The following is a 13752-nucleotide window of genomic DNA, read 5'->3' as shown; positions in this document are numbered from 1 at the left end:
TTTTTTGGATAAAGATCAAGCGTAGGGCTTGGGTGGGTTAGCAGTATTTCCACTATGTTTACGTGAGAAGCATTAAATTTAGGAATGTAAATTCACTGGCTGCAGGCTAAGTTTGTGGCCAGGAATATTCTTTTCATATTAGAATAAAAACGAAACATGTTTGGATGCCAGAGGAAGTGTTATTGTATGCCAGGCTGGCTCCAGACTGCCTCTCATTCAGTCATTAGCTTCACACTTGGGACTTTGGCACTGGTGATGACACTGAAGTGACAGAGTTAAAATCATGAGTTTACTTTATTCATGCAAAACTTTTAATTCACATACATGTTATGCAGCCATGAAAAGATTCTCCAAAGACTGGAGATGGGAGAAAAAAAAGGTTATTGCCTCATTATGATGAAAGGCAGTCAGTTTAATTGCTCCCCTAGTTGCAACAGCAGTCCCTGAACTAAACAACGGGGAAGCCACTGATAGCATAGTAGCTTGTATTATTTGCCTTAGCATGAGTTCAGACTGAAAAAGAGTTGAGCATTAAAGCAGTGCACCCGGCTGTTGGTGCAGGTGTGTGGTTTAAAGTAACAGAGACAACACAGTCCAAATATTTCAGCTTGAGTTAATGATTGTGTGTCAAAAAGCAAAAGATAAAGATAACCTTTATTAGTCCCACGCGTGGTAAATTTGTTGGGTTAAGGCTGCCGACCTTTGCCAGCGCCATCTTACCCTTCCGACCATACATACATTACAACATCACATGGGGAAGACAGGTCAGAGAGGTATAACAATGGGAAATGCACAACATGAGGAAAGATGAGGAGAAAAAATAACTCCTCCCAGACTGAGCTCCAACAGGGAGATCAGTTTGAGAACAGAAAAAAACACCTCAGCACATGAATCAGCACATCTCACAACGTAGAAGACATAAGAGTGAGTGTAGGTCTGTGTCAGTGTACATGCATATGTGTGCGTGTGAGAGTGTGTGTGTTCATGTTTAGCTGAGAGAAAGTGTCCCTTAACCCAGTTAGGCAAAAGTCAACAATCTTCGGTCGACACGGGCGACCCTGAATGAGGAGGGAGAAAGTCACAACACAGTCTTGTTATCTAAAGGAGAATTGTTATTCCCGTCAGCTTTTGCCTTGAGCATCCAGCTGGAGTCAGGAGGCCTGCATGAGATGAAGATGGTAGTTGTTTTGGTTAGTGCGAACAAACTGCTTCCAATTTTACAGTTCGTCTAATGTCCGTCACTGGTCACCAGGTCTCTCAATTCCTGTTGTTCTTCTTCAAGATGTTATCCATATAGCAGAGCCATGAGCTTCTCCAAGATCATATCCATATTGCGTTCAAATAAACACAGTCTGAGTACACACAGCCAGCCTTGTGGGATTTTGAACAACTGTAGCCGCTTCTTGTTCTTCGATAAGCCAGGTCCAAGCCAGCTCCAATCAGCCAGAACTCTGTTATTATGGTTCCAAATTGGTAGCTGTCGTTGAATGTCCTTCATCGAGAGTGTCATCAGACACACGATGCATCCGACCATCGAGTATCCAGCACCAAACGTCTCCGCAGGACAATCAGGCTCTCCCAAGCCCAGAGTTGTCAGTTTCGTTAAGGGACCAGTTAATTAAATCCATAATTCTTCTTTAGGTTTTAGGAGAACAAGTCTGGGAGACTCTCTTAGGGTTAGAGAATAAGCGAGACTATACAAAAGACATGAGAAGCCAAGCAGGAAAGATGAAGGGGAGGGAGAAGGAGAAAGTGCGACCACCTCTGTCAAGAGCCAAGAGAAGAAGAACACTGCAAACTGACAACGAAATGTTATGAAATGGGAAATTATCATTACTGCTCAGACCTGGCATCACAGGAGATGATGATTATGGCTGTGTGTTAGTGAGCTGACCTCTCTGTAGGTCTGCTGCAGTCCAGCGGGCAGCGCACACCCTGACAGATGGCGTGAAGGACAAGAGGACTATGCTTGGTTTTGGTTTACTCCGTGGTAAAGCAGATCTACATTTAGCTGATGTCAGTGATTAGGAAACATGCAGAACGATGCAGTTTGTACCCTGCATGTTCAATGACCACCAACCCAGGCCATCATTATTTGCTTTTTTAACTTCTCAAAAGAGAGAAATTCATAACTTGTGTACAAAAACTGAGAAGCAAACGAGGAATCACGTGATAGCTAATGATCTAGAAACTCTAATGACTCCTGACCCAGGCTAAAATAAGCAGTCAGGACATAAAAAAATATCTTATGGGAGGTTCATGTTGTGAAGCACCCAGTTCTTACTCAGTAGGTCTTTATTACTTAATGGGAATCTCACCGTTACCCAAAGAATGACTCTTTAATTAAGTAAAGTAATCAAAGAAAGGATTCTGGCTCTATGTAATCAGTAATGTTTAGTGTCTGCAGAGTCAATCAGGAATTAATGGATGTATGAGTTAGATCAGATAATATTGAGCTAAACTTTACCCAGTGATTCACTAATATAAAAATCTCACTGGCAGTAAATAAACATCTTCTCTAAATTTCACTAATGAACAGATTATCAGCTACCAGGTGATTCCTGATTTGCTCATTATTTGCTTTAAGTCAAATCATTTTTTCCATTACGTGTTGACTTTCTCACATAAAAATAGTCCAGAATACAAAAAACATTTACATTGATGGAGCTCATTAAACAAACCCAACAAAACAACAATCCCATTAGAAAAATGAAACAGTATCATTTGTATTTCAGACTAAATGCCTGTCTGTACAGTTCATAAATGGTTTATGCTGGACATGCAAAAATCATGGTAAACATAACAACTCAGGCTTATAGTTGCATGAACTGGATAAACTGAAAGTACAGCTGCGTCAGATTTTTACTTGAGTGCGGAGAACCTCACACAGGAAACAAAATGAGTTCTTTGGTTAATCTGCCTGATTCCAAAGGAAATGAATGAATTACAAATAAGATTCTTTTTCATAAAAACATATTTCACAGGTGTGAGAGTTAATGCTTGGAACCAGTGGTCCCACATTTCTTCTTCTTTCTTAGTGCTGGGAAAACCATTTTGTCAGTGTTGGTAGACTTTACTCAAACTCTGCAAAAGCAATAACCCACTTATGAATGGTTGAAAGTGTTTTCATGGCTGCACTGTTATATCAAGTGGAATGAATCTGAAATCTCCACTCCTGTGGATTTTTATAATGCCTCTGCACAGTGTGAGCTTTCGAAGCTTGAAGTGGCTCGATAAGTGTGTGCACAGGGCCGTGTTATCGTGGCCCGGCAGAGGGACAACGAGAGAGATGTAAAGACCTGAAACAAGAGAGCTGTTGACATCTGTCTCCCTCTCAATCCAGAACATGTTTGGGGAGAAGCCTCCAATCCCGGAATACAAAGTAGCAGCCATTCAGAAATCTCGCTTCATCCTGCTCCACTATGGAACCTTCAAGGCCGGCTGGGATTGGTTAATTCTGCTGGCGACTTTCTACGTGGCCGTCACTGTGCCCTATAACGTGTGTTTCACGGTCGGGGGAGGGCGGGATGAAGGCAGCGCCTCACGCAGCCCGCCCAGCGTCAGCGACATCCTCGTCGAGATCCTCTTCATTTTAGGTAAGATAGTGTGCCGTCTTCTCATGTTGGTGCTTTCTTCTAACCATCCATAGAACTTGTTTCCTTTAGCAAGAAGTCTTAGAAAGACTGGACACACCTAGAAAGTAGGAACCAAGAAAATGAAACCTGAATGTTTTGTACCATTGTTTAACAAATGCTGAGGACTTTTCCTTCACTCTGTAGTCTAACTCGTCCCTCTGTCAGTCTGCTTCTTGGTCAAAAGAAATGTGTTTTTGGCTCATTTTGCTCCTGAAAAATGATGGCTGTCTCACTCAAACTAGACAAGAAACTGTGCCTCAGTAGGGTGTTGTGGAGGTTGTAGGGGTTAAGTTGTGCTTTGAATTTTGAAAACATCTCCAACAATCTCCAGCAAAGTCTTTCCACAGTCTTTCAGAGCTTTGCCTCAATCTTCTATTGACACTTGCTGTATCTCATAAAATGCAGCATCTTAAATCAAGAAGCTCACACTGAATTTTTTGGACAAGAGTCTAGACTTCCACTGGTCTCGTTTCCATTCCTTGTGTTTCCTGGTCTCCCTCAGCCGTGGTTTTCTTAGTAGTCTTATAAGCTTAATGGCCTGATTCCCAGTCTCTTCCAAAAAGCTAATAAAATAAAATGTGTGTGCTGCCTAGAGTCTGTCAAGCATTAATGAGGCCACTGATGAATATGAGAGGCTGTTAATTGTTGATTTGATTCTGAGGCTGGTAACTCTGCAGCAAAGGGAGCTGGTAGTCTTCCTTTTGTCTTCATGAGAGTCTGTGTCGTTACAGCAACTGGTCATTCTGGAAGAAACTTTAAGAGTTCTTCTGTCCTGACCTAAATTAATAAAATAACGATGGACTTGCCATAATATGAATACAATAGCAGTTGAGCTCTGTTTCCTGTATACCAAAAAAAATACCTTGACACAGCAGAGCGGAGGCTTAAACTACAAATAAATACCACCAGTGGACTGCTGAAAACTGCCACCTGTTGTATGAACTACCTAGTATCCTCATTATCAGCTCTGTAGCTTTATTTGCTGCCTCTGCTAGCATAGCTTTGCATTATTCACATTTATCTTCTACTGGGCCTTGGCGCAGGCCTTCAGTTCATCCTGATTTATAAATGGAGTGACGCTTTAAAGTGACAGGTATCAGCTGTGGTCAGTTTACAGTAATGCACTGGTGCACAGCAGCTGACGTGTTCTTCGTCAGCGTGAGTTGACACGAATTAAAATTTAAGCTGGTGTTACTCACTAACTTCCACCTTTCAACCAACTTTATTCTTTCTCATGTAAAGGCAGCATATAAACAGCATACTGCACGTATAGAGGACGGAAATCAGCCAAGATAGCTCATCTGCTTACATCTTATTGAATTCATTCACCCACAAAGAGCAGTAAGAGTAGCAGCAGCAGCACAGGTCAGCTGTACACTAAGAAAATCTACTGGAGCCCACAGTAGAAATCATTGTGAGCTCAACTTTTAGTTGAGTAAAAAAGTTGAGTAGGCGTGCTGTGTACACACTCAGAGCTGTGTGCATGAGACGACCGTATTGGGGTTGCGCTCTCTCTCTTTGACATTATAAAAATCAAAGAAAATAAACAAAATTTTGTGACAATAAAAGTGAAGTCTGAGCTTTTGGGATACTTGAACATTTTTGAAACTCTGGCCTTGTTCAATAAATTCAATAAATTCAAATTCAATATGAACAATTGTAACAGCAAATGAGGAAAAAAACATTAGGCCAGCTTAAGAAATCTCTTCAAGTGTTTAGAAACAAAAAGAAAATGGCCTGAATGAGTGGGTGTGCAAAGAACGTTTTACTGGCAGTGTAACTGTTGCAAAATTCTTTTTGATTATATCAACTGTCTGCTGATGGGAAGTTAGTCAAACAGCCTTTGTCTGATAGGCATGTGACTCCTAATAGAAGTTCTCATTATAAAAGTTCTGTTCAAGTTTTTAATGATGAATGTTGCAGGGAAAAGGATATGAGCCATTCCACAATAAGCCATTACATCTGATTGTTAAGTCATTTCCCAGAAAACAACAGGCTTCTTTGTTCTCGGTCATGTCCACCCTAACTGCAGGAAACTTACATGAGTGCTCTTCAGCGGACGATTTGTGTTAATGGGAAAGAGTGAACACAAGCTCTCCATCAATAAACTTTCGTAATGAAATTACACGAGCCACCCGCAGTTAAATGTCTGACTCCTGTCAGTCGATATCCCATTTATTAGGACTAATAGGCCGTGCCTATTTATTGATACATTCACCAGCAAACAATAGTGGATTGAAATAGTCTGCCGGGACACCTTTTATTCATTCATTTCGTTCCTTAATACCATGCAGTAAAATTAAAATCATAGAGCAAACATTGAAGAGCTAATCATGACTGTTTGTCTTTTTTTATTGTCGTGTTGTCCTCGTCTGTTTTTTTTTCAGCAAGCTTCAAAGCCTTGGCTCTTTGAATAGGATCATATCATACTTTGAAGGACTGGGTGGTGCAGTCGCTGCGTTTAGCTGTATGTTGTGGTTCTTCTGGAAGCAAGTCATCAGAAACCATCTTGAAATTCCCCTGGTTGTTCAAAATGCCCTACAGCTAGAAAATCACTTACCCTGAGAGAGTGAGCTAGTTTCTATTGCACTTTGCTGATGTCCGTTCAATTAAGCTTAAGCAATTTAGCTTTCACAAATATCTTATGAGTAATTTGTCTAAATTGAAAACAAGCAATAACTATATATATACTATGTACTATATCATGTTTTTATTTTTTTAGACCTCTGTTACAGACTGGCAATTTGTCCAGGGTGTACCCACCTCCCACCCTATAGTAGCTGGATGGATCCCTCTAATAAACAGTCTGATTATATTCTCACATTGCATGAGAGTTTATTCATTAAGCATCCAAGTCCAACAATATTAGAGCTACTTTATCAGTCAGAGGTGAGCTTCAGTTACTCATCTACCTGTTTTACAGCCTCCTTAGTGTATTAACACCTGAGGTAACAGCAGACTGACAGCCTACACTAACTGCAGATGAACAGCAGACAGAGGTGACTCTGGGGTTAAACTTGAGAAAATACTGCAAATTATTGGTCTGTTTTTTATTCCTGATTTATTGCCAAGTTATGATATTGTTTAAATATGTGAAAATATATTGTGCGCAAAAATGTTTTGACACACAAACCTGCCAGCCACCCTCGGCTGTTAGGAGGAAATGCTGGGTGTGGCTATTTATGTCTTTAATCCACTATAGATGGATTATGCACTTGAACTGTGAGGGGTATAAAACCGGACATATAGTGGTGGTGTTTTAAAAACTGTACCTTTAAAAATAAACAACTAATGACCATCTGAATCTGGTGTGTTAAAAAAAAAACTATCCCTGTAATGGAAGCATCTCAAACTGTATCAACACACTTTTATTTCAAAAACATGATGAAAACTACCATAAAAGTATCTTTACCCCAAGACATTTACATTTGGGGCTATAGAGCCACATTGATTCTGGACTAGCTCTCAACTGCGCTGTAAACTAGAAGTGATTTTTGCTCACAATAAAGGGGAACGGAGCTTTTAATATCAGGTAGCAACAACTGGTTGTTGCTGACATCCCAGCAAAGATACCCCTTTGGAAAAAAAGTGCATAAATTCTTTTTTAATACTGTGTTGTTATTTTTATTTAAAGTAACCAATGCATGCTGTGTGTATATGACTCATTGAAAAGTAGCTGTGCGTTTACCATGCATCACTGTAATTTAAGTGACACTTGATTACTGCTGTTGTTGTTGTCCTCTGCAGACATATTGCTGAACTTTCGAACTACATTTGTGAGCACGTCGGGTCAGGTCGTCTACGACGCCCGCTCCATCTGCGTTCACTACGTCACCACCTGGCTCTTTGTTGATCTCATTGCCGCCCTGCCCTTTGACCTGCTGTATGCTTTCAATGTCAGCGTGGTGAGTCTCCCCTGTGTGTGTGTTTCTGTCTGTTGACATTTGTGTGTGACCACACCACCAGAACCAAGAATCAAACAGTGTGACAAATCAGCCTACATAATTTAAACTAGGGCTGCTCGATTATGGCAAAAATGATAATCACGATTATTTTCACTGAAATTGAGATCTCGATTATTTGACGATATTTATTTAACAATAACAATGTGTTGAATAATGACTTTAAAGATTGTCAAAAAAAATAATATAAAATAGTGTGCAAATACTGCAAATGTTTGCAATATAAAAAATAAATGAAAAATGTAAACATCTATGTTTAGTGAACTTTGCAGTGTTGCTCCGTGATGCAGCTACGACACCGTAGCAAAGTTTACACACTGTGTCTACTTGATCCACGTCTGACTCCGCGAACCCATAATGTTTCCACACCACTGAAGTTTTTTTTACCTCTCTTTTCAACCAATGGCAGTCACTCTCCTCTCCAAATAACTTCTGCTTAGCTTTCCGAGCTTCCCTAGGGTCCTCTTAATTGTTGTGACACGTTTGAAACGCAGAGAGGTGCGCTCGATTTACCACACGGAGCAGCGCGAGAGTAAAGCACGAGGGAGGGGCTAATAATTGGCTCAGTCATTTTTAATGATCGTTGAAAGCCCAGATCGTAATTGAGATTAAAATTCAATTAATTGAGCAGCCCTAATTTAAACCCCAATAGTAAAGTTAAATATTTGAATATTGACATGTGTTCAGTTTCCATTCATTTTCAGCACTAACACGGTGAAGGAAGCGAGCTTTGTTTTTAAAGGGAACATGAATGCATAATGTAACAAGCTCCCATGTGAATTCACCACATCAACACCAACATGTCTCATGACGGTCCACACACTGCATGTCTCACAAACAAAAAAAGATGAACTGATTACACACGCACATATATACATATATATATTTGTATATAAAGATTAAAAATGTTTGATTTCATGTGAGTGAATCATTAAAGCTCCAACTTTTGAGTAAAACTACCAACTGTTTGAATAAATGATGTGTATTATATACAGTATCCCACATTACTGAGTATCAACCTTTCTTAATGATTCATTTGATTTAAGAAATACAGTGACTGAAATATTGCCAGAGCGCTGAGATTGCCTGTATCTCTGTGCAGTACTTTGGTGTCCACCTGTTGAAGACAGTCCGGCTTCTTCGGTTACTGCGGCTGCTGCAGAAGCTGGAGCGCTACTCACAGTACAGTGCTGTGGTCTTGACCCTGCTGATGTCCATGTTCGCCCTGCTGGCGCACTGGATGGCGTGTGTCTGGTACTTCATAGGTCGAAGGGAGATTGAGAGCCAAGGATCATCAGACATAGGTTAGTTCGCCCTTTTTCATCTCTAGAAAGCATCTGTGTAGATTAACTCAGTCACTGCTTTGCTCAAGTTTAATTTTTGTGTTAGGTGTACGTTTCTGTGTTGTATTACTTTGTACTTCTACTCTATTAAATTTCATTGGACTTCCTGACTTGTTCAACTAGTTATGTCACGATTGTGAGTGTTGGGGTCGTTATTCAAAAAACCGTAATGTATCACATAGTACTTGTTAGATTTATTAAAAAATAATAATGCATGACTAGTTAACAATATGAGCCTAAGGGTAGAGTCCCACACACTCACACAATCCTTTATCCTAATGGGGACCCACATGCAATTTTACTTTTAGTGTTGATGTATGAAAAACACAAAGCAAAGGGACTTCGCAGATATTACCACAGTGATTGGACTTTAGAAACATGTGCAGTGCTGTGAAAACAAAGTATTGGTGCTCTTCCTGATTTCTTGTATTTTACTAGATTTGTCACAGTCACAGATCATCAAATACATTTTAATATTACACAAAGATAACACAAGTGTATACAAAATGCACTTTTAAATTATGACTTATTAAGGAAGCAACGTTACCCAAACCTACCTGGCCCTAAGTAAAAAGGTAATTACCCCTTAAACATAATAACTGATAACTGATTGTGCCACTCCTGATAGCAAGAACTGTAAACAAGTGTTTCTCATAACAGTCATTAGTCTTTCACGTCACGGAATTGTTTAAAGTACTCGGGGCGATCGTGGCTCAAGAGTTGGCTGTTCGTCTTATAATCGGAAGGTTGCCGGTTCGAGCCCCGGATTGGTCGTTGTGTCCTTGGGCAAGACACTTCACCTACTGGTGTTGGGCAGAGGGGCTGATGGTGCGATATGGCATCCTCACTTCTGTCAATCTGCCAGCTGTGGCTACAACTGTAGCTTACCTCCACCAATGTGAGCGTGAATGAATAGTGGAAAGTGCTTTTTTGGGTCTCGAAAAGCACTATATAAATGCAATCACCAGCAATCACCAGTCACCAGATCTCAGTGGATGTGCAACCAAGAAATCTTCAGCACCTGTGTGATGTTGTCATGTCAACATGAACCAAACTCTCAGAGGAATACCTCCAGGTCGTTACTGAGCCTATGCCATGAAGAGACAAGTTCTGAAGACAAAAGTGGTCCAATCCAACCGTACTTAATAATTGTTCCATTAGTGTGCATTTGTTTACACATACCTTTGATGGTAAGTTGAGGGTGTGATGTTACAGCCATGTATTAAAAATAGAATATTACTGCAACAAGATGAGCAAGCTCAAAGATATATACTCAGAAAAACAGAGATATGAAAAAGCAAACTGTATTGGTAATTGTAAAGAACGGTTCCTCCATCTGTAGATGGTAAACTGATTGTTACAGTGCTTTTCTACTCATGCGCTACATAATGTAGTAGTAGCTGTGGCTTAGGTGGTAGAGCAGGTCACCTACTAACTGGAAGGTTGGTGGTTTGATCCCAGTCTGCCAAATATCCTTGGGCAAGATACTAACCCCATGTTGCTCTCTGATGCATCCATCAGAGTATGAAGTAAATGTCAGAAACAGCATAGAAAAAAATTGCTTGTGCGCACGTTTGTGAATGAGGCAAGTTGTGTAAAGTGCTTTGTGTGCTCAGATAGAGTAGAACAGTGCTATGCAAGAACCAGTCCGTTTATCATCCAAACTGTTGCGCCTTCTCACAAACATCAGCGCAAGGGTCTTATTTAGATCTGTGGTGTGATGAGGTCCAGCTTTGCAAATTGAAACCTGGCTGTTCCAGTCTGCAAATATTCTTGGGCAAGATACTAACCCAGAATTTCCCCGCGAAGCATCCATCAGAGTGCGAATGTTAGGCAGAAAGCTTTTAAATGTAGAAAAAAAGTGCATAAATGAATGGGTAACTGAGGCATGTTGTATGTTGTTGAGAAAAAGCACTATAGAAGAAGCAGTCCATTTCCCAGCTCAGTACTTTCTGACTACCCTTTTCACTCTGATGAACACTGGAGCAGCCATGGGTCAAACCACCAATCCTCCCAATAGAAAATGACCTGCTGTACCTCCTGAGCCACAGCCATCCAATGTCTTAAGCCTTTACATTTAGCTGTTTGTAACACCAACCACTGACAGTTGCCTTGGGTAGGCAGAGGCAGGCTAGCTGTCTCCGTACTAGGGTAACCAGCAGACATGGAATCCTCTAATTTTAACGTTGTACAAGAAAGATAAAGTATATTTATTCTTTATCTCAGACAGGGAAGCTGCTTTTACGATAATATTCACTTGATGCCATGGTGTTAATCAGGCTGGAAAAATTCTCCCTGAAGCAAGTTACCGGCCCATTTCCTGTTTGTGGAGAGCTTTCAGTGACAGTTTTTAACTGTCATTACATGTTTCACACACATAATGACAATTGTGCTCTACTCAATTACACTGTAAGCACTGTCCTCCGGAGATTATTCTAGGCTTCCCAAATGGAAATTTAAATAAGATCTTGTCTCATTGTTTATCCACTTTGCAGTAATGACAAAGAAAAATCTAAATTCATCCTCATTCAACTTTAACTATTTGAGCACTCACCTAACTTGTCTTGCTCCAAAGTATACCTATCCATTGTAAAGCAATAACAGTAATATTGTATTAGGAAGAAAGGCACAGAGGCAGTTATGCAGAAATACGACTGCGTGTGCCTTCGTTTTTAGCACGACCGATGCTTTTAATAAAACACAGAAACTTGAATCCCACGGGCGACGTGAAACCCCGGCTTGCAATCTGATAAACTTGTGAAGATGTACAGACAGACTGGCAGTTTCCAAGGGTAAGGGGATCAAACTGTAATTTTTCCAACTCTGACTGGGGGCAAAGACCGAGTTGTGTGTGTGTGTGTGTGTGTGTGTGTGTGTGTGTGTGTGTGTGTGTGTGTGTGTGTGTGTGTGTGTGTGTGTGTGTGTGTGTGTGTCTTTCGTTTTGTTTTGTTTTCTAAGCATCACACAGACACACACAAACAGACATTATGTATAAAATCCTGCAAACTGGCAGGTTTTCGAGGCTGGGGACCTTGCTCTGGTTAGTATTGTCCTCATCTGAGTGATTCTTACCAACCTACCTGCACTTATCTTTTCAGCATAAGGACAAACAGTAACATTATGGTCAGTTCATGTCATCAGCCTCTCCACTCACTATTCAGACAGACAGAGTCTGTCAGTCTGACCTTTATGTGACACCAACTGTGATTCACAATAGAGCACTGGTATCAGCATGTACATACACTGGATTACTCTGTCAGTCAGTCAGCTGGAATTTAGGAAACCCCCACTTTTTGTTTGCAAGTCTCTCAATAATTGAGGGACAGTTGAGCCATGTCTGTCCCTATAGCCTGAGGTGGAGCAGCAGTCACCACACACACAAACAAAAGCTAGTTTACAGAAAACAAGGATGATGATATGGGTTGGCAGCGAGTATGCTATATGCTTCAGAGAAGTCTATAGGTTTTAGAAGAAGCTTGTGATGAATTAATTTAGGTCCTTTGCCACTATGGGAGCTAAATGTTGCACCCTTTCAGGATGTTGTACTAAATGTGCTAAAATTTCAATTAGGTACTTGCAAAGCTGTCTCCAGCAGTTATTTTTCATTCTGCTCTTCTGGTAATGAGGTCCCAGACCAGAACCACACATACACTATAACATGCTGCGTATGGAACCACGAGTCTTCTTTTTATTTTGGGCTAGCTGTGGCTCAGGAGCTGTGGCTCATGCTCTGATGCACCATCAGAGCATGAATCTATGTGAGTGTTACATATAAAGCACTTGAATGAAGCATGCTTTATAAAGTGCTCTGGTCCATTTACCATAATGTATGATATTTTATACTGTCTATGGTCTCAACAGCCACTAGAAAAATCACAACGTCTGTCCTGCTGTAACTCCTTTAATAACACATAGTGATAAGACCAGACATTTTAGTGTTAACTTGATCCGTCATTCTCTCTCGGTGGATCTCAGTCTGCAGATGTTGCTTGACATTGACCAAGGGCCACATGGTTATGGCCAGACTGGGCATCTCCAAGACATGGGATCATCCAGGGTGAGCAGCTGCTAATAGTGGTTGCAGAAGGAAAACGTATGGAACAGCCCAAGGATGATGAGTGCTGTGCTGGAACTAATCTGTCCCGCAGCACTCCAACTTGCAGCTTAAAAGACTCAAGATTGAAAGGATGAAGTTCCCACCAAAAGGATAAAGTTCCCAGAGTGGAAAGGCAGCTTTTGACTGGGTAGGAGACAGAAGTTCAGGACCACAGACAGCTCACTAGTTCTGTCAGCTCTGGTAGAAGGTGAGAGGAAATCAGGACCTTGGACAGTGGCTGATAAGCTCTAATTGAACATTTTTGTTTCCACCAGAAAGGCTCCACTTATATTCCTCATTCAGAATCTTGGCTGAAGAACAAACAAACACTTGTCCTTGTATGCATGTCAACTGGTGACAATAAACACAACAATAAGGAAGTCAAAAGATATCCACTACCTAGGCTTATGATAGTAATGGCTTCCATGTTCCTTTCCATGTGGTAAAAATACTTATGCATGCAAAGTAATGTCTTACCATTCCCCCAGTTTGGCAGAGGTTAAGTTGAGCTAATGACAAAGTAATTAGGAAACTACTCAGGTGTTAAATCCTCTAATGTGGTTGTTTTAGCTGCCTCACTGAGACTCTGCTCACAGCTCAATTGTCACTTCTGCTTATTTACTCTGACAGGCTGGTCTCCCTGCCTGACAACCAACACACACACACACACAAACACACACACACACAAACACACACACACACACACACACACACAC

The 13752-nt window shown here is 40.8% G+C and overlaps 1 protein-coding gene across 1 annotated transcript in view; it reads left to right on the top strand.

Moving 5' to 3' along the window:
* kcnh3 (potassium voltage-gated channel, subfamily H (eag-related), member 3) overlaps positions 1 to 13752 on the top strand; it is a 77359-nt gene that overhangs the window by 40054 nt on the left and 23553 nt on the right. The window contains exons 5-7 of the mRNA XM_013914169.1: positions 3344 to 3596; positions 7383 to 7540; positions 8700 to 8901. Of these exons, the coding sequence (XP_013769623.1) occupies positions 3344 to 3596; positions 7383 to 7540; positions 8700 to 8901 (613 nt within the window). The remainder of the gene's footprint in view (positions 1 to 3343; positions 3597 to 7382; positions 7541 to 8699; positions 8902 to 13752) is intronic.

Source organism: Pundamilia nyererei, unplaced genomic scaffold, assembly GCF_000239375.1.
Source record: "Pundamilia nyererei isolate P.nyererei 1_Seehausen unplaced genomic scaffold, PunNye1.0 scaffold00176, whole genome shotgun sequence".
Classification (NCBI taxonomy): domain Eukaryota; kingdom Metazoa; phylum Chordata; class Actinopteri; order Cichliformes; family Cichlidae; genus Pundamilia; species Pundamilia nyererei.
Note: the sequence above shows the minus strand (reverse complement) of the source record. Positions and strands in the feature narration are given on the sequence as shown.